At 40.4% G+C, this 21,872-nt stretch overlaps 1 protein-coding gene across 9 annotated transcripts in view; it reads right to left on the bottom strand.

The window, feature by feature from the left end:
* ARNTL (aryl hydrocarbon receptor nuclear translocator like) overlaps window positions 1–21,872 on the bottom strand; it is a 47,929-nt gene that overhangs the window by 13,775 nt on the left and 12,282 nt on the right. For 4 of the 9 annotated variants that reach the window (XM_032110947.1, XM_032110948.1, XM_032110944.1 and 1 more), the window contains exons 2-9: window positions 9,142–9,265; window positions 8,308–8,455; window positions 5,541–5,561; window positions 4,607–4,645; window positions 4,231–4,272; window positions 3,512–3,669; window positions 2,023–2,102; window positions 913–1,005 (exon numbers count right to left, since the gene is read on the bottom strand). In XM_032110947.1, coding sequence (XP_031966838.1) covers window positions 913–1,005; window positions 2,023–2,102; window positions 3,512–3,669; window positions 4,231–4,272; window positions 4,607–4,645; window positions 5,541–5,561; window positions 8,308–8,447 — 573 coding nt within the window. In that variant the 5' untranslated portion in view covers window positions 8,448–8,455; window positions 9,142–9,265. Of the gene's footprint in view, window positions 1–912; window positions 1,006–2,022; window positions 2,103–3,511; window positions 3,670–4,230; window positions 4,273–4,606; window positions 4,646–5,540; window positions 5,562–5,820; window positions 5,931–8,307; window positions 8,456–9,141; window positions 9,266–12,020; window positions 12,389–21,872 lie in introns of those variants that run through there. The other 5 variants (XM_032110949.1, XM_032110951.1, XM_032110946.1 and 2 more) reach the window with 4 other exon arrangements.

The raw sequence follows: 21,872 nt of genomic DNA, 5'->3' as shown, positions 1-21,872 counted from the left end.
CCTTTTATATATATAGGTGTAACCAAGGAATATCAAACATCCAGATCCAGCCTTATTGCAGGGGGTTTGGACTGCATGACCTTTAAAGGGTCCCTTCCAATCAACTATTCTGATCCTGTGATTTGATGGAAGGTTTTCTCTGTGTATTGGAAGTTATGACTACATTACACAGTAATTTCTGTCACCATTTTCAGTAAGAGTTTAGCAGAACTGGCATCCTCAATTCCCCACCAACCAAATATTCTGGTTTCTCCTCAGTCTCACTTATTCTACCACACATTTAAATAAAAAAAATCGTAATTGCAAATGTTCTCTTTCATTATTTACATATGAATAGGTATTTAGTATATACCTAACTAAAGGCTGGCTGAGGAAAACTTTTGAAACTAATACAAGTTTTAAATTTGATGAGGGGTGCAGATGACAGAAAGAATGAAGATTATTTGCACAATATATGGTCCAAGTTAAGCCTTATGTTGATCATATACTAAAAACTTGGCTTTGGTATAACTGCTTTCCAGTTTCCATCAGTAAGCATGCAAGCAAAACCAGAACAGAGAGAAAGAAAACTAAGTTGAAAAATCCATGTGAAGCTACTGGAAGAACCCCAGACTGATGTTTCAATATTTGCTTCCATTCCCAATTAGGTAATGCTTTTGCAATCCTGAGGGTAAATCCCTGAGCAGAATGCATCAATCAGTGAATTAAATTTAGTTCCTTTTCACCTCTTTGCTTTGAATGGAAACCAGAAACAATCTTCTCTAATGACAAGGCAGAGAAGAGCTCTCTCTTTGCAACACCTCTCAGCTTTCAAGACAGGCTGTTCTCATACCTACCCCCAGATAAAGGCATAGCCATCAAAAAGCTCTCCAATCTTTTAAGATCTAACATACTTAAAATGGAAAAGAATACCTGACTGTAGTTGAGGATCTTGAAGACAGATTCTGAAACAAACAGTATCTTTCCTCTGTCACAGCCCACAACAAAAAGAAATCCATCTGCTGCCTAATTAAGGGGGGGAAAAAGTCAAATCCTAAGTTATACATCCTCATTGTATCGCTATAACCTTTAAAAACACTTCGTGTACAGTAGTACAGAATTTCTACACTAGGAGGGCTGTCTTAACATTTAGAGATAACTGAGTCAACAGGCAAAATGTGAAATTACAATGAAGGGGTTTTTCTGCATCTGCAAACATTTTTGGCATCATTCTGGGCATTGTGCCCAGAATGTAAAATAACTTTTAGGAGAAGAAAGAACCCATGTCTTGTCCAATAATATTATGATTATGTTTAATAATGCCTTCAAATTAAAATGTTATTTTAACTATTTAAAAAAGCTCCTCTTTTAGAAACCAAACATAACATGGATATTTATTTCTGTGCCTGGAGGCAACTAATTCGTATTTGCAAAGTACAGTCTTTCAGTCACACACAAGCATGCAGGAATAGGCCCCAATTATGTATCCTCAGAGTCACAATGCTGCAGAAATTAAATTCTGCATATGCTGCATCTGGACACTGCAGTGCTTCAACAATTACACAAGCCACTGAAGAGCCTAACTACTGACTAATGAGATAAGCTCTCCACACTATAAAAGCAGTGTAACAGCAGGCAGCCAAACATACTAAGTCATGTTACATCAGTGACCTCAAAAAAACCACAAAGGTGTTCATTGCATCACTGCACACTGAAAATCATGGCAAGGTAACCCAGGGCAGCAAGTCTGCAAGGAAACAATTCATGTAATTTTGGTTCATTCATGTAATAACTGAAGATACTGACAGTTACCATCTAAATATGGGTTTCCTCAGATCCCCCTCTTCAATCTTTCTGCTTGAATTAAGAAATGCTAGTCATCATTAAACTCACTGACTCTATGAAGCAGTCTGCAGATTTCTTTGTTTTTCTCCATAATCAAAACATTTTTAAGCTGAGATACATGGCAGAAAAATACTGGTGTGCTTTGGGAGAGTTATAGTCATAGATATTAATATCTCTTAATTAAAAGTTGGAACATACCCTGAGAATAAGATGTTTTAATTCATCATCTGATAGAAAAGCAGGCTTGTAGTTTGCTTCTGTATATGGGTTTGTAGCACCTAAAGAAAACAAACAAACAATTCACAAATCACCAACTTTACACACTTAAATGAGCAAGTTTCCTTTGGCTCCTTCTTAGACTCTTGTTCAGTGCTCTTTAAAATGAAAGTTACTTTTTTGGTTTTGTTTTACTATCAACATGAGCTCTGTTGGTACTAACTTAAAAAAGGATGAAGCTTTTTTGCTAAGAAACATGTACTGCACTAGGTACAAATTCAAATTAAATGCCTCAGAGATATAAATTGATATATTTTGGAACCAAAGGCTATCCTTGATTTATGGTCTAGTCTCAGAATTAGAAATTACAAAAATAAGAGATTAAAAAGTAAAAACATTCCAACTATTTCTTCTCCTTATAACTCAGTAAACCATGACAAGCTCATGTAAACAAATGATCACTTAGGAATTTACACATCAGTTCTCTCATTCCAAGCCAAAGACAAAACCCAGCATTACAATGACATCATCTTACAATGCCAAAACCCCAAAACTGGCAACAAAAGAGGCAGCTACTTATTAAGGAGTAATTCTTCTCATTCTATTCCCTTCATAAAGGCAGAAGAGAGTCAAATTAGTAACCACTGAAGTGTTATGAAGTATTAACCTCATCAAATGACAGTGGCAGGAAAGTCAAGCCTTTCAAAACCACGAGGTTAAATATGACTGAAGGCACCAGCTCTCCTACAAATGAGAACAATCACCAGGATCTTTTTTACAATTAGCTGCATCCCTTTTTTTTCTCAGTAGTGCATTTCTTGAAGGCTTAAGCTTTTAGCACCAGCACCACTTGCACCCAAGCACTGATTCACTGCTATGTGAAGCTTTAGGAACACACAGCAATTTTTAACAATCTCAACTCTTCCAAACCTGTGTGTTTCCCTCCAAGTGCTTGCAACAGAAACTGGTCAAAAAGACCAAAGCTGAGTTTTCAAAATATTCTCCATTCTTTCACACAGAGCTAAAGGTACAAACACAAAAACTTAGAAGTCCTGTAGGAATATTATACTTAAAATCTAACCTTTCTATCCAACAACTTGGGACATTGCCTGCTTAGAGCACTGCTCAGTACTGCACCAGCATCAACCGTGCACTGCCCTTAAGCCCTTTGTTCCCTTTCCCCACCTGCCCCAGCTGCCTTGGTGCTGTGGAATCTGGCAGTAGCGATCAATAGGTCAGATGATGGAAAATTATTATCTTCTCATCCCCAAGTTGCCCCAGTGAGATCAGGGTATTTACTGGACCATGAACTAGTAAGTCGTGAATGAACATTGAGCATTAGATGCTAAGAAAAGGGGAGGAGCCCTCCCAAAATGAATTAACTCCCTCCTTTTGGGCAAGAAAAGGAGAGAAAAAGCGTGGCTTAGGGGAAATGCCATTTGGCATGGCCCTGCAGCCGCAGGCAACTCACCGCGAAGTGTTTTCATATGCTGGACAGCCATCCTGAGCACGGTGAGCTTGTCCAGCTTGCGGGACATGGCGTTGCACGTGGGCACCAGCGAGGCCAGCTCGTCTATGAAACTGTTCATCTTATCCCTCCGCCGCTTCTCGATCTGACTGTGAGCCTCCCTGCACACACAAGGACAAACACAAAGCACGTGAAACAATGGCCAAAAGCAGCCTCCTCAGGAGAGGTAAGCTACCCTCTTGTCCTTGTGAAAAGGACAGCAGACATTCTTCAGACATTTGATGTTAATTATCTGGCTAAAGAACAGTTCTAAGCAACAGGAAAGGTTGCAGCACAAGGTTCTGGTTTAGCAGAAAACCACACCCAGTGTTGGCCGCACAGCACAGCTTTGTATCTTCCCATATTAAGATTCACTGTTAACACTTCCACAACCCACTGTTGAGTCTGAAAGAAGAAAGATGAAGAATGTAACATTACCAGAAATATATCTGGCTTCAATTTCAACATCAATGAAGTGACTAAAACCAAGTTACACAGCAAATTAGTGTTTTCACAAAACTCTATGCAAACCTAATTAAAAATGTGAACAGTGCAAAGATATGGAAAAATAAGGGAAGATCAATGCTGGAAAGAGATATTTTCAGAAGAAACATACACAAATAATTCATACATGGCAAAAAGCAAGAGATAATTCTTTTAAATATATTTGTTTAGAGCAATACCTTGCATTTTTTATCCTGCCTTGTTGGTCTGCATACTCCAATCTGTTGAGAAATGATATCACAAAGTTAGTGTTGAAAGCACCCAACCCAATCCTTTCACTGCACCTCACATCCTAGTGATCCTCATTAAGATCAGTTTTTTTAGAATTTGAATGTTTGTTTAACCTTTCTACAGGAAAGATCAATATTTATAATATTGCACCTCAGACTGTGGGGTTTTTTAGCTTGTCTGTTTCATGTTGTTTAAACAATCTTATGCCTTCATCCCAGCAAAGCAATAATTTGGGACCACAGTGACACTGAGAACAGGCATCCACAGTCAGGATCCTGTGTCAGAACTGTGGAACTGAGATTTCAGTGACTGTATCAACGGTACCTTCCATGTTGGTCATCTTTATCTGTATCCATACCTTCCCTGCAGAAACAGAACAAAGCAACACATCACAAATTCAGCAGGGCTGGCAGAACTGGTATCCAACTACCATAAAGTCAGAATGAAGTATTCCTGCCACCTCTAAATCATAAATACAAAAATAGGAGTATAAAAACAAGAAACTGGAAGGACTAAGGAAGCTGTGTGGTTTTTGTAACATTAAAACATTTTCTTAAATTAGTTGTGTCTCCTTCAGAACTCACTAAATGGCACAGTTTGATGTGTTTGACAGTAAAACATGCTGCAGTTCAAAGATATCATCTGTTACAAAAGTGTTTTTCAGTTAACTAGAAGGGGGGGGAAAACCCAACTTTGTGCAGATGCCTGTATGTTCTATAGCTCAGTTTGCCTTATGGTAGTTGGTTTTGGGGTAGAAGATGGTAATAACCTAAACCAACACACCACTGGAGATGGCCAAATGCATGGAGAAAAGGCAAGTCTGTATGAAACTAACCAGGCACATTGGAAATTAGTACAACTTTCAGTGTAGATACATGGGTAGCTTTTGTTTCAGCATGAAGGAAAAAAGTAAGAAGGGAGGCATGAAGAATAGAAATAATCCCCCTTAATACAGTTAATATTGTAGCCATATGTGCACAACTAAGCAGGAGAGGAGAACAAAAGTTTTCACAGCTGTACTTGCTAAAAAGAGCTAAATGCCTACAACTACACTTCATTTTTTAGACAAAATAATTAGGAAGACAACGTTTTGATCTATGTAAATCTATACAACTGTGCTTAAATGGACATTCCTAGGCCTGCTCATTCTAGTTTAATTTCTACCTGTAAATTTTAGGTACATGGAAGCAAAAGGCAGGGGAAAAAACACTGGGCATCTTTTTCAAGAGAAACTAATTACTAAAATATTTATACTTACTCAAAAGGAAAGCCATCGAGTCTGAAAAAAAAGAAAAATAAAGTACACCATATATAGGAAATAAGAATAATATCTTACATTTTCTGCTGAAATTCTCAAGCTAATTCCTATTCTATTTGAAATGAAAAAGCACAATGAAAACAGGACAATAGCAGTGAGCATTTTCTAAAGAAACAAGCTTGTTCAAATTAATCTACTTCCTGAAAGAATAATTCTGCTTTTTAAGGAAAGAGAGCATAGTTCATTACACTTAACGTGAAAAACTAATAAAATAACTAACCTAAATTATGTTATGCAAATCATTGAGATATTGTTTCATCTTCAGAAAGGAAAGATCTGTGCTTTATGCGTGTTGTCCTTGTGGTTAGATAAATGGGATTTCAGAGGACTCTAAGGCCAGAAATAAAAAATAAAAATAAAGTATCCCAAGCTTCTCAGTTTTCGATTCTTGCCCAGCAGGACAGATGCACACTTGGCTTTAGTCTAAAGTCCCAGGCTGAACTTTATACAGACTTTATCATACCATAAGGAAATTAAACAGAATTTCTACATGCAAACTAACTCCTGGCATCACTTCAAGACTGTAAAGTGACCTGAAATACCACTGAGCTTTACCATGATAAGAGGCTGTGTTTTATAAAAGCCTTATGAAAAAGCCTTCTCATCTCATTAACATATTAGTTATTCCTGTTCAACAATGGACACAAACCTTCTTAAAAATAAACATGGTAGTCTTTCAGGTATTATTCACTGCACTCTTTGATAAATTATCTTTGTGATCAGTTTTAAAATAATAATAATAAAGCTAAATGTTTTCTTCATCTCCCAATCTGCACACCTGAGTTATTGTCTTAGCCACTGACTCCTGATGCTCACAATTAAAGAGCACTTGTGACAGCACCTTTAGCTCTGGGATGTTTGTTGTTGAACACCCCCAGAAAGCAAAATCTAAAAGAGGTAAAAGGGAAGTTACTAATGCATCAGGGTAGTTTGTTTTCTCATCATGTAACATTTCAATTGGAAACATTACTCCCAAGAAAAGAAATTTACTGTCCATAGTCCTGTGCATGAAGTCTTGGATTACAGCATTTGACCAGCCCTTGCTGAAGTGACAGCAATAGGCTGGGCAGGAATTTTCCTGGAGGAGTTGCAGGAGAAAGAACTAAAAAGTTGTTGTGGAGAGCTGAAAGTGCAGCTGATGACTCCTCTTGCTTGTACTCAAGAGGTGAACAAAGAACCCCCCTAAAACACTGGTTCTGCCTCCCTTACTCCCTGGCTTCACTGGTATGTGAAGCACCAAACTGGACACTTGTTATGTAATGAAATCATTAACAGGCAGCAGAAGTTGGAACAGTAGCATTTCTGACCATTTTCCCATATATACATAGATATAAGGAGGGATCAAGGCAGTCTACCTTAAGTTCTACTTTCAAAGAGGAACACTTACTAGTCACCATTTACTTTGCAACGCAACATGAACTGCAGTATGACTACAGCTGTTGTAAACTTATTTCACTAAGGATTCAAGGAAACAGTGTTTTCACACATTTTAAAAAAATGCACACAGAACCTAAAGGGCAGAATTATAACTTACAAGAACAAGCTGTCTTTTGGAAAAGAGGACTTGAGTAATCCTTCCTACCCAGAGGAATAAAGATGGAGAAATCCTTTCTAGAGAAGAGGAAGTTGGTAAGATTGAGGCTGTTCACTCAATTTTGTAGTAGTCAATTCAACTAGAGGGACACATGTGCTTTTCAGGGAGACTAAAGGCAGTTCAGAGAAGAATTTAAAGTTTTGTGCATAAGTTCTCCTAAAAAGACTCTAATTCTTAATTATCATGCTCAGCATGGATTAAAAATTCTGCCCCTCCTCTTAAAAAGAGCTGCCAACAATCCAGAGGCCCCCAGCAATAAAATCTGTGCTAAGTTACATAAAAGTGGACTCAGTGGCTGGATGAATAATGGATGTGGCCACTCACAAGCTCCCCTGCAGCCACACTTTGTGAAGTTACAATGCAGAGGAGGCTTGCACAGGGACTTGCAGTAAGTAGGTTGCTCTTGGTGTTGCTCTTGGTGTGCCCAGTGAAGGAGACATTACAGGTCTGGGAGTTTGGCAAACTCTGCTGTGCCCTTCACTGCTGTTCTAAAGCAGAGTTGGTGGGATCTCTTTCTACAGCTGAGAACCAATACAAGATTTAACCAGTTGACTAAAAGAAAGGCAGCTCTAATACCTCAAACCAGAGACTATTCAGATTCATATTCAAATGAGAGCCCAAAACAGCTTCATCAGGCAAAGGTTGGCAGCACATTGATAGGAAGTGACTAAATAGGCAAAAAATAGGTGAAGAAAAGGAACTATTCCTAGTTTTGCTTCCGTTTTTCAATAAATTTATTATCTTCTCCCTCTGTTAGTCAGACACTGTATTTCCTATGTAAATGGTCAATATAATCAACCTTCACACTGTACATTTCATCGGTCCTAATTCCACTTCTCCACCAGCCCGAAGTTCTTCTCCTCAGCTTTACCCCAAGTGATAGCCCTCAATTCTAGCTGCACTGAGATGAAAGCTTTATTTTTATTTTTTTTATTAAATCATGAACTTGCCTCTTAGTGCAGAGTAGCTTTCTTCTTTATTAAAACCTTTAAAGCAGGTTGTAAAGAAGAGGTTATTTAAAAATTGCTATAAATATTTCTATAGTCTTCCCCACTGTATTGTTGTGTTACCACCTCCTTTTAGCAGTGCTAAGTCAAGAGAAATCCAACTTACTGATAATCGGTTGAGCTTCCCTTTCTTTTCCTATTACAGTCCATTCCTGAAGTGCTAAGGGAACTGGAGATCAAGTCAGCAGGGTCTGGTGACATAAAGTCACTAATTGTAGAAGATATGTCCATCCTTTGGTCTGCCATTGGACTGTCTAACATTAGGGAAGAAAGAAAAAACAACCCGCCAACCAAAAAACCACTGCATTAATATAAACAGACACTTACATATTTTTAACCAAAAAAGTTATCTTGAACTTAGCATCATTAAAAAACTGCAACAACCAGTTTCTATTATTTCCTCTTGCTGTAAAAAGACCAGGTAATTTCTCCTTTTCCAGTTACTGCTGCATTGAGTATTGCACACAAACCATGACCACTCTCAAAACACATTATGTAGCACAATTGCTTTTAAAGATTTGTCAGCATGATCTTGAACTGAACCAGGTTTATTCTTATGTTACCTGGCCAGCCAATTGCTTCTACCTAACAGAAATATTTCTGACAGGGAACACTTACTTTAGTGTGCCTCTGCATTTGAAGATCATATCAGAACAGTTCATAAACTTTAAAAGTTCTGATTCCACTGAATTTCATGGAACAGAATTAAGATGATTTCCATAGAAATAAATACCTCCACCACAGCAGATCCCACAAATAAAAACCTAATAACCCAATGATGGTCTAAGAAGGTTAAAGGTACAAATGACTCTGATTGGCTTTTTCAGCCAAAACATACACTTTTTAATTCTCTGGACTGCAGATAATTACATTGTTGGAAGAAACCCTGTGAAAAGTTCACTGCTAAATAGCATCAACTGTGAAAGAGAAGAGGTTTTACCTGAAGGCCTGTCTTGGAAGCCTAAATCCACTTGGGCAAAGATGATGATGCTCAGCCCAAAGCAGCTGATAATCTTAGAACTCTTCCATGCCTCATGTTCTGTTGGTCAAATACTTTCAAAAACCTGAATGGGAGGAAAACCAGCAGGTTTTGTTAAAAAACACCTCAAAACCAATTGTTTTAGACACAGTTTACAAAAGCAATAGATGTTTCCAACTCAGGGATCAAATTTCATTTCTTACAAAGTGTAGAAGTTATCCATCCATCAAAAGAGTTAGATGTTGGGATGTGCATCTCCAATGGACCAAGATTTGGGCAGAAGGAATCTCTTTGGCACCACTTCCTTATGGGCCCTTTTTACCATTCTCTGGTCTTTACATAAAGCCCCTCTGCTCATAATGATCACACAATGACAATCACGAGCCATTTGCTGTCAGATGCTGCCAGAATGAGTTAAATTGCTGTCACAGTGCAAAAGACAGACTTACCCTTCACTCCTGACTGCTTTCCTCTAAGGATGGTCATAAGTTTGGGCTTGGCTTACTGTTTTGTTTTCCACTCTAACAGCAGTTGGCATCTTTGAAGGACAGGGGTTAAACATGGGTTTTATTCTGCAAGCTTCAAGTTTGATATAAAATCCACATCCCCATACTACAACTCACACCCTCAAATGTGTCTCCCAACCATACTATAAACATGTGGATGTCCTTTGCTTCCACACTGCTGTCACAAAACAATTTTTTCAGCAAAACTTACTATGGAAGATTTAAAAACTGTTCGACATTTTCCTCCTGCAAGAAAACTTCCAAATTCTATTGGATGCAATTTTCTGGTTGATGCACCTGTGAATGTCCTGACTGCCTTTCTAACCTGTGATGGCAGAACTTCCCAAGTACACAGAACAAGCAGCTCCCGTGACACACTCAGAAGTTTACAACTCAAACAACCAAATATCCTGTCAACATGATCATACTGTAACCAATTCTGCTGAAGCACATATGTAGACATGTTTTGAGTTATTAGACAAAAAAAATCCAAAGTTATTTGTTATCATTTTCTTCAGCTCTGCCAGAATAGCAAATTCAGAATTTCACATGCTTAAATTATCTAATTTTCTGGTCCTGTTATGGTAATAACAGTCAGGATTGCAGCTCTGCAGTGTAAGGTCAGGCAAGCCATTGCCTCAGTTCCACCAACTTCTGAACAGAGGATCAGTGCTGCTCCTGAAGCAGAGCATCCAAACTGTTGCTGAGGGCTCATTGCCCATCTTACCCAACTTCTTCTCTGTGGTCCTTTCCCAAATAACCTGACCCCTTTTCCATTTTTGAGAATGTGTGACATACTGGTACAGGCACATTAAGAAGCCAGCTGGCACTGAAACTGACCAAAGCTAAATCAGTACAAATTTAAGTCAAATTATGAAATGCCATTGAATCCACAACCACATTTGTTTTGCAAGGGCTTCATTCACACCCATAGCTCTTTGTAGGTCAGGCCCTACTGTCTCCCTATGCCAGCCTTTTCCCAGTTGTCTGCTTTGTCTCTCTTACCCCAAGCAGTCCAACAGCTACAGACTCGATTGTGTTACTGAGACTACTGCATCTCAATTTACCAGTCAAACCAGTCACTGGCCATTTCTCTGTGCTTGGTTCAGACCCAAACCCATTTGATGTGCAGAAATTAGTTATAGCTAAACTTAGTGTGTTTCTGAACACATCTCTATGTAAGGGTGCTTGCTGAACTCACATTTTACTGCATTAGATAATTTCATGGACCATCTATGATGACCTCAGACAGAAGGCTGAGATGAGCTGGAATGAATAAAGGAAACAGGGGGTGGAAGAAAAAGGGTTTGTAAGTTTACCACCGTCCTTTCCCTTTAAGAATGCCTGCAATAGCCAACATTTTAGCTTCAGAATCAGAACACCGCACAAGTCACTGTTCAGTAATGCAAAAAACAAATTGTTGCTCATCTCAAGCAAAAATTTCATATCAGTTTTATAGAAAAAAAATCTTGAAATCAAGTATCCATTCAGCTGTGCCATTTTATACCTGCCTATATTTGATAGTTTCAAAGCAGCTATTTTAAGTGTCTTGACCATTTAAGCAGAAAAAAACACATCAAGAGCATTATTCTCAATTTCTTTTCCAGTCAGCCCTTTCTCTACCATGTCCCAAATGCTCATCCAGTTCTAACAATCACAGTCCTACATTTTAGCATTACAGGAGTTAAGAACCATGCATGTCTCTTGAAATGAATTTTAAAGTTAAGAAAATGTCAACTCAATGATCAGAGCAAAAATCAGCATGCCCCACTAAATAGTGAACAGTTCAGAGAAATGTTTTTTTCACAAGGTTTTCTTAAAATTCTGGGAAATTGAATATTTTACTGTCTTTTAAGCCTCCATCTGCTGGATGTTCAGTGCCTAAAAAAAATTCTCACTGAGAAGGAACACAAAAGTTACCCATGTATATAATAAGCAAAGTTCAAATCTTCCATTTATGATGCCAAACCTGTTGCCAAAGTACTCTAAGGACCTACTTGAAAAAAATGCCATGGAGTCTACTTCCTGATAGGATTCTCCTGCAGAGGAGAATCAAATGATATTTTGTCACTGTATCCATGACAGTTTGTCTTTACAGCCTGTTTGGGACTACTTCCTTCGGGATTCCCCCTCCTTGCATTCCATCTTTCTCTGATCTCCTAAAACAAGGCTAATGAGACAGTAAAAAGAAACCTTACTGTTTATCCTTTTAAAAAAAGTGAGATGACACGTGACCAGCTTAACCATGCAGCAAAGCTGATCACGAGTACACAAACACCTCTGAGCAAATCAAGGTCAGCTAAAGTAGGTCAGCTCCATGAGCCAAGCACCCACCCGGGAGTCAGGACCTCTTTGCACAAGCCCCATCAGTTCTGGTTACCCCCAGGCAAGAGGCAGCTATGTCCAACGCACACATGGATTTATTCTGAAAGAAATGCAATTCATAACTTTATGAATCACGAGCGTCTCGTATCTCAAAAGCGCAGTTTCGCAATGACAGAGGAAAACTGTGGTGTGGTTTCCTGAAGAAGCCGTTGAAAAGATACTCATGGGTAATGACTGAACCAAAAACAGCTCCAAAAAGGAAATAATCTACTTCCCTTCGCAGCAGTATTCCATTGCTGGAGTTAGGTATCACAGTACAAAGTGGTACAAAACAGAAAAAGAGGTTCTTTATCTTCCCTAGCAGCAGCGTGCTGCTGCTGGAGGCTCCCGACGCACACGCACTTGGTCATGGGGAGATTTCAGCCCAGCAGCACGAGGACTCCAAGTGTCCCTGGGGTGATTTCAACATGCAGACCAGCATCCATGGGCACAATGCTGCAAGTAACAAGCAGTTCCTACATCAGAACCTTTATTATGGAATACTCCATAGGAATCACAGGAAGATCTTTGAACTAAAGCAGGGTAGTTTCCTTTGCCCTCAGTACTTAAGGAGCAGCTGTCAGAATACTTCATACCTTCCCAATATATTGATACTGTTTGGTTTTAATGGCTCCCTAACACTATTTGCAAGTACTCTAATCTCCCAGAAGACAAAAAGCTGTGTGGCTTTCTCCCACATGCAGATCCATCTCACCACACTCTCTGGTGCAAAGAAGGGATTTTTACCCTGATTTGTTTGTTGAGGTCACCCTCTTACCACTGAGTCCTCAGCATGTCCACCAGCCCCTGGCAGCCTGTGATCCCCATCTGAGTTTTGGAACTCCTCCTGACATCAGCAGTTCATGTTTTGACCCTGACCACACACCCAGAGCTGCTCCAGCCTCCTGCAGCTCCTCCAGCCCCTCACAACAGGGCACAGGGATGCCCTGCTCTGTGGAAGGCAAAGGCACAGCCCTCAGCTGCCCAAGAGACCCCCTCTTCCAACAGCTGCTCCACATCTTTCCTAAGGAAAAAGTAGCAGGCTGGAGGGAAGCAGCCCATGGATTTTAACCAGCCACAAAGCTACAAGATAAACAATTTTGACATGTAGGGAAAAAAGTCTCCAATAAACAGAAGAAAAACTCCATGTGCAGTTTCTCAATAGATCAATCTGACCAGGTACACTCCCACACCAAAACCATCTGTTCATCAGTAGAGCCTCTGAGAAAGCAGAACAGGTCAGATCATGGCATCACCTCACAGCTTTGCAGACTCTCACAGTGGTGATGGAGACACAGAACAATGCATTTTATGTTGTTCACAGAACACTGAGATCAAGAGAGGTGGTGGTTCCTATCCTTGTTTATGAGGGAAAGCACCTACAGTCTTTAATTCCAGCTACTTTAACAAAGGACTTCTCTGCTGCCTCAAAGAGTCAGTGGTAACTAAAATAACATTCTCTTGCATGGAGAAGCTCAAAACTAGACCCAGAACACAGAAGTGTCTCAGCAGCGCTCAATAAAGGGGAAGGATCACTTCCCTCAGCCTGCTGGCAGCAGAACTCCTAACTCAATCCAGGAGGCTCTTGGCCTTCTTTGCTGCAAGGGCACCACTGCTGGCTCATGAACCATAAATTATCTTTTCTGCCAAGCTGTTTCCCAGCTGCTCAGTCCCTAATCTGTACTCAGACATGGGGGCTTTCTTCTCCAGGTGTAGGACTTGGCATTTCCCTTCACTAACTTCCTAAGGTTCTTCATAACGTTCTTGGAGACCCTTTTCTCTGGTCTGTAGAGATCCCCCTGCTTGGTAGCACACTCATGTGGTCTCTCAGACACTCCTTCCAGGTTTGGATTTGTCTGCAGCTCTAAGTAGAAAGATTCAGACAGCATGGAAGGAAAGGAAAACAGGCTAGCTCCGGAAAGAGAGCCCAACAGAATTAAACAACCTCCAAAAATCCTAGCTCGTGCTCTTCTCTCAGTGAAGCAGATAAATATGTGTTTCAAGGGTGTGTAGTCACACGGGAAGGCCTTATGGATAGAAGTATGGATCACCTTCATAGTAGAAAAGGAAAAATGGACCAAAACCAAAGCCAACCCATGGCACTTCCAGGAATCAAACCTGTTCAGACCAGCTGTGCTACGGATGAAGTATTTCCCTCCTTAGCAGGGGACTGGGATATACCTGTCGTGATAGAGCTCAAGGTCTAGCTTACAATTCTACAGAACAGCCACTGGAGACACCATCAGAACCAGCATCCTGATTATCCAGCTGACCCTCAGCCACAGGAGATTCCATTTCCCCTCACATCTCAAGAGTTTCTGCCTCCCTGCCTACCCACTGAATCCCAGCTGCAAGAGTGTTTCAACAAAGCTTGCTGGTTTGCAACCATTACTGAAAGCTTGATCTCGTATAAGCTTCTCGTCAGCCAAGATTAGACTCTTTGAGCTCTTATTCTTTGAAGTGAGCTTATGGCCCGTTTGCATATTTCATTCTGGGCAGCCATCAAAAGGAAACATCACAAGGGAACAAATCAAGCCCTTGTGAAAAGGTGGTGATGCACACTCTTGGAAATCAGTACTAACATGCTGCTGCTACCAAAGGAATTTGGCCTGCTCCGATAATCAATCTGCCAGCACATGCACTCCTCAGGTTTCAAGAAACTGCTTTCCCAGGGAAAACAGAAAGGGACCTGCCTTTCTTGGAAGGCCACATTTCAAGGGATTTATGAAACCTCTACACATGAAACAAACTGTAGCCTCTACAGGCTACTGGAACCAACAAGTCCTCACATCACCAGATACTGGGTATAGCTCTCAGTGCTGCAGTAATTCCTAAACCCAGCCGCAGCACACAGAATGAGACTGAACCAGCACTTCAGCTGTCTCCACTTAGAGCAGGAACCATTGACTTCTGCCTCAGAGCTCTACAAACTCTTGTGTTTTACTGAGTGCCTTACGACATTCTATAGACACATTGAGATCACCACAGATATTCTAGGAATACATGTTCATTTTTCATCTCAAATGTCAACATGGATACATTAAGGAGGGTTTTACCAAAAAAGTGTAGCTGCCACACAACATCTGTAAGGATCTCCTACAAGGGGTAAGAAAAGTTACACAAAGAATTACACCCAGGTCTAACTGTAAATGAAACATCCACTCTCAATCAGCACACTCCTTCATGCCTTTGGATATCTTTGGATTTCAACAGATCCTGCTGATCAAAGACAATCAGACTGATTTCACTGGAAATGGATACAGCCATTATTCCATAAACTGGAATAAAAATCAGTCATCCTGAGAAATCCAGCTGCTTGTAGAAAAAGGAGTGAGCTCAATGTCAGAAATGTTTTAATTATTTAAACCCAAGAAACCCAAGCCAACCTAATTTAAAACAATGCTTCAGAAATGTTGTTCAGCACAGCACCCCAGCATTTCTGTAATATAAGATACAGAACAAAATAGCATTAAAAATAAGATCCATTCATGTTAAATGTTGGTAAAGTAAGTTCACAAAATTTATGCTAGGATGTGATATTTAATATTCATTTATTCCAGTCCTTCAGAAGATTTTGCATATGTGTGAGAAGAAACAAGGTGTATTTTCAAGACTGGGGAGGATAAGAAGACTTAAAATTAATAGACAACTAAGTCCTTTGGGCCAGTTATTTCAATCTACTCATTTGAAATCAACATCAATTGTTCTTTTAGTAATGACAGAGTTAAAAGAAACAAACCCAGACACAACAGAAGAAATCTACTCCCTCAATTACTGCAATATAAACTTAGCTGAAGTCCTGAGTTTCCAAGCCAGGTCCAGCCTCCAATGTGTGAGGGACATACTGTTTCACAGCCACTAACTGCAATCCTTGCTCACCAACCCTAAGCCAGCCAAAGAATTTGGAGGGGGTGGGGGGCAGAGCAGGGTGTGTGAAAGACAGGAAAATCCATCCTACCATGTGGGTAAATCAATTATCCAACATTAATGGACTTCAAGGAAAAACCTAATCGAAGTTGATTTCTTTAATAGCTTATGTACTTCCAGCGTGCTTTGATCAGAAATACACACCCAAACCCACAAAACAACAAAAACCTTCTCAACTGAGGAGGCAGTGGTTCTGTGAAGTCTCCCAAGTAGTACACATTACTTCTGATCTGTCAACAACGTAAGATGCACTGTAGAGTCAACTTCAAAGACAAAATTTTTAGAAGATTAGAAATTAGTCTGTAAGAGGACTGTACACAACCTGGACTGACATTTCTGGAGCAGGAAAAGCACACAAGATAACAAGTAGGTAAGCTACTTAACGCACTCCCCATGTTATACAAACAGGGGGAATTTGCAATCAGTGCCTCTGTAACTCACAGCTGGGAATGCCTCCTTTTTGCACTTGCAGTCCAAAAGATGCCGCTTCTTGTTTCAAGATTTCATCCAGCTCCTAAATACGAGCACCAGTTTACAGCAGACAGATGTTTCAGATACAGGTCTTAAAGACTTCAATTAGCCAAACAGAACAAGTAAGTTTCATATTGTTAAATGCACATCTTCTAATCTAGAGATGATGAATAAAGCCCAACTGTACACAGTAAGTATTATTATGACTATGATATGATCTGGGGAACTTTAATTTCCTTACTGCAGCTCAATGAAGCTCCTGGAACGCAACAAATATTCTTCTTGTAGTTCATAATCTCAAAAGTTGTCTTTCAGTGGCAGGAAGGCAAAATCCTCTCAGAAGTTCTAACAAATGTGTCTTTTAAATGAAACAGCAGCCTAGCAAAACACTTCCTCATTTATGTCAAAAGTAGAAGCTGTGTCAGCTCCCTCTCTAATACCCACTCTGTCTGATCAGTGACTTGGCACACCATGGAACCCCTTCCAGGGCTTCTTCCTCAAGCTCAGAACTACTGCTTGTACTTTAATGCCTCTTGTAATAGGATCACCTGACTAACATTTCAAGTAAGTACAAACTTTAACTCAATTCACTCTTCTCACTGGCACAGCACTACCTTAGTACTCCATTAGTTACTCCAGCTTCCAGCCACCAAGCCTTCTGGGCTTTTGTCAGGTTCTGATTTTCTTCCCTCCTCTTACTGCAGCATTGTAGGCATCCAAACCAGACAATACATTCAAGCCATGGCACGAATAATACTACCCAAGTAATATTTTCTCACTTGACTTTTAAAGTATGCATTATGGAAAGTTAACCATTTTTCAGCTGAATAGATTGAACCACTACATACTTCTTTCAGCCTCTGAAGTGCATCTACTAAGGTGAAAATCCTAGTTTCCTATATTTTCTTTTGAGTTGAATCACCTGGTCCAAATACTTTTAGAGATATTGCACAGAGCTGATTCTGTTTTCCAGTCACATTACTACTACGACAAACCCAAACACATTTGGCATGTGCAAGACCTTTCATTCAGAGATCTATTGCCAAACTACAGCTAAATACTTTATATCTTCAGGGAACAAAGCATTGGAACAAGAGAGCAAAAATATCACAAGAAGGAGCAAAGACAGGTGGTTCTATTTACAGCTGATACTTTCATTTCCAGTTTTTGCATTTTCCCTCTGGTCCTGCTGGATTTCATCTCTGGCTGGAAGAAGCCATCCCTGCTCTCAGCACTCTGCCAGCCTGACAAAGCAAAGCCAACAGGCTGTCACTTTCCCTTCCATCCCAAAGTAAGCCCTGGGAAAAGGAAGAAACTCTCACCCTGCCTGGAACCAAACTGGGGTACTCCTCACTTTAACTGCCTCTCTACCATTTCCTCTACCTCACATATCCTCAACAGGTTCATTTTCCCCCACTGGTTTCTTAAAATCTCTTCTTGACTTCACACAAAATCAGCTATCAAACACAAATGTATCACATCCATATGAACATCCATATTTCTTCCTTCAGACTATCTTAGAGGCTCAACTTAATTTTTGTTCTCCTGCAATACCAGTGGTTTTTGGATAGGAGGGCATCACAGCTTTTTGTTAAGCGTACAAGCAGGAATCTGCTAAAAAAATAAAATTCCAGAGAACATACAATGATGATATAGCTACTGTATACATGAACCAAGTTTGTGTGGAAACAGAAATTTACAATTTAAAATTATTGACAAATTTCCAGTTGTAAGAAAACCTCTCCCCACACATGGACCTGATAAATAGCTGCAGCTACCTCCCTGTGCACCTGGAGTCCCTCTGTTGGTGGAGCAACAATAAACACTGACATAAATAAGCTCAGCAGGTTCCTTTCCTGAAGTAACACTATTTGTCCATTAAATCCAAATCAAACTAGTGAAACCCTGACACTGCAACAATTTAGCACTTGCTAAATTGTTTTATGGAAAACACGTGAAGAAACAAACATCAAAAAAAGATACACATGTCATTTGCAGCCTCAGTCAATGCTTCAAAGGTAACACCACCACCTATTCCTGAAATCCAGGTTTTTAAAGGAGGCATTTGCTGCTAAGGTTGAGAAAGGCAGCCTCTCCGAGCGACGACAGCTCACACTGGGGCATTATCCCACACTCTGCCCTTCGGAGAGAGCCACATAAAGCAGTTGGAAGCACAGCCATAGAGAATACTGAGAAGTAGGGCAAGCTCCCAAGGCCCCCCGAGCCAGCACTAATATTGACACAGCACATTAGGAGCAGAATTGCTGTAGCTGACAACTCCCTGTCCGGCCAAAGCAGTGCTAAGGACTGCGACGGAACAAGGCAGGAGGGCAGCACAGCGTCCTCCAGTTCTGAGGGACAGTGAAACCACAATGACAACCCAAAGAAGTCCTTTAGCAGGACATTAAAAGTCAAGTTAGATGGCTCATTGTACCATATACTGAACACTTAAGTGAATGCTCTTGGCTTCTACTACAGCACTAGCTACTTTTTATGCTTCCCTCTCTCTTCCTTGGATAAACTAGAATTTCTGTGCAATGTGACACATGTTCAAGGTGAGCCCCAAACACCCTACAACGTGCACATCACTAACGCCAGCATTTTGAACAGCTTTGGTTTTGAGGCTTTGTTTTTGAATTACAGCATTCAAAGCAAGGCTTGATGGAGCAAATTAAGTGACAGTTTAGGGAAAAAACATCAAGAGTATGGCTTGGAGAAAGCTGTATTTGTCTAGTTCAGGATAAGCATAGGATACCAATGAAAACCTCGCAGCAAAGTTTCACAGAACAGCTGATAGAACATCTTAGTGCCAAAGGGATGGCTTTACTTCCTTTTTATTCTCCTGTCACTCTTCCCCCAGATTTCCCTTCCAGTACTCCAGCAGAGACTTTTATAAAGTCCCCAGAGCCTGTGGAGTGTGCTGAATTCATCAGACTGAATAATAACTTAAAGGGAAAGCACAGTCTTCGGGGGAGTTAGAAATCTCAGCTGTCTTGCTGAAAGGTCAGATGATAACCAGAAGCAGCTCAAAGCAAGGGGAGGAGAGGTGTCAGAAAAGGGGAAAGGAAGAAATGTCCCATTCAACTACAGCAAGTGGTTAAAATATCCCTGTTACAGCCTTTCCGCACTTTCAAGATATTTACAGCACTCCCACAGGATTTGTTTTCAACACGTAAATAACTCCTTGGTTTGAGCAAGATAAGGCGTGCTGAAACCTTTCTACTGATCCACATCTGCACTGTGACATTTTCCTTGCTCTTTTGTGAATGACAAATTATAAATATACAGACACCGTAGAGGAGTATTTCTATCCACTCTGCAGTCACTGCTGCAGTGGGAGCATGAGCTTTATTTTCTTGAGAAAGGCCTTCAGCAACAGGACAGCCCTTTAGAGAAATGGCTGATACAACAGAATCCTTTTTTGTGCCTCTGTACATTCACGCTGATGCTGAAAACCACCAAATTGCCAAACCTGTGACACTCAGCAGCCAGAGATACAGCTGGATAGAAGCCTCAGACCTGCATTTTCCAGACAGGCTTTTAAATCTATGATTTCTAATTCAAACCATCAGTCAAGTTTGAACGCGTACTTTTACATTACGACTGAAACCGAAGACATTTGAAAATTGCTGCTGTGTTTGGAACAAAGACTCATGTTCCCAAATCATGACAGCCTTTATAAAGGCAGAGGAACGATCAGGGAACACCAGCAGTTCACTTAATGGGATCCTTATGCTATGTAGACATCTCAACCATTACAAAAATTAAAAATAATGGAAATGCAAGTGGGGAAGAACAGTGTGTAATACAAACACATACAAAAAAAAAAGAGATAAAAAATCCTGCCAAACATGGGCAACTGAGGAAGAAAGCCTGTTCAGAAAAAAACCCAACACAACAAACCACAGCCACCCACCCCAAAAAAGGACTCTTCATAAAACTGAAGGCTGCGTGCTTGAATGATTTCTTGTCCTTGACTCAAAGATCCATCCACGCAACACCCTCCTTTCCTCTCCTAATCAAGAACGGATGCAACACAGAGCAAAGGGACATCTGACTAACAGTTGCAACCAGAAGTTTTTCCAACCCATTGTTTTATTCCAAAAGACAACATTCCACGACCTACGCAGTCTGATCCCAGTGGACCTAGGAAGGATCACTAGACAGTTCACATTCCTCCTCAAAAAAGCTTAAGTAGGTTTAGATGATTTTATTTCTGCAAGTAGCAGACTTGTGCCAAATATTAATAATGCAGTCCCTTAGTTAACACTTACAAATGCTCATAATTATTTACAGCTCCTGAACAGAGGAGGGCTTGGATATCATCCAACAAGTCCACAGCAATTAAATTTATTAGAAAATAGAGAACTTTCTGCTTAGTAGAACAAGAGAGGCAGTGAGTTCTGCTTAAGGAACAATGAAATAAACTGGTCCTCTTCATCTTAGAAAACTGGCAGGACCAAGGTCTACAAAATCATCAAATGTCATGGGGACATCAAACAAAGCTTGGCTGAAAGGCCAAAAACAACACAGCTCTTCACATAAGGTGGAAGGCTGTGGAAGCTCTCTGCCAGATAACAGGAGGGCTAGAAGCTCATGTGGTTTGCACAGAGAGGTAGGACCAGTTCCTGGAAAGGAATTCTGCTGAGGGGTACCACCACATGTGCCCTGTGAAGTACTTGAGCTGAAAATAACTGTGGGCCCTCATCCTACTCTTCATCAGGAGCAACTCACAGCCCTGCTGGAGGCAGGACTCTACAGGAACTGGGTCTTCATTATGGCACACAATGGTCTCTCTTGCCTTCTTTTGGTATCAGCAAAAGGACATTATCTCCATGTCTAAGTATTCAGAGAAACTTCTATTTACAAGTATGATATACATGGAATACTCATAGGGAAATTGTGAAATATACAACATCCTCAAAAAACCTTTCTGGGTCAACTTTGTTTTAAGTTAACTCACCCACAATTACCACCATCCCATCACTCGGCACCAGGTGGAACATTTGAACTGAATCAATACACATTACGAGTTTAGCAAAGCAGTTTGCAAAAGCTTAGCTTATCAGAAAAAAACCAGTCTAATACAGGAAGCCAGGTTTATATGCTCAGTGTCTGCTTTCGTAAGTGGAATTTCATACCCAGTTTGAACAGCTGAACTTCTCTGCAGCACCCTTGCACTGAGCAAGGAACCACATAAAAGTCAGCAGGCAGAAACCACCCTAAACAAACACTCAGAATGGCAGTCCCAAGCCTCACCTTGCCAAGCACTTCAGTCCATACACACTTCCCCACTCACCTCGAGTCTTTCCTACAGTATCAGATCTTTCCTATCATTAAGTAGAGCTCTCAATTCACTTTTTAAAAGAGGCCAAAAGGAGCCACTAAAGCAGGCAAACTGTTACTCATCATAGAATCATTAAG

This window comes from Corvus moneduloides, chromosome 6 (genome assembly GCF_009650955.1).
Source record: "Corvus moneduloides isolate bCorMon1 chromosome 6, bCorMon1.pri, whole genome shotgun sequence".
Classification (NCBI taxonomy): Eukaryota; Metazoa; Chordata; class Aves; order Passeriformes; family Corvidae; genus Corvus; species Corvus moneduloides.
Note: the sequence above shows the minus strand (reverse complement) of the source record. Positions and strands in the feature narration are given on the sequence as shown.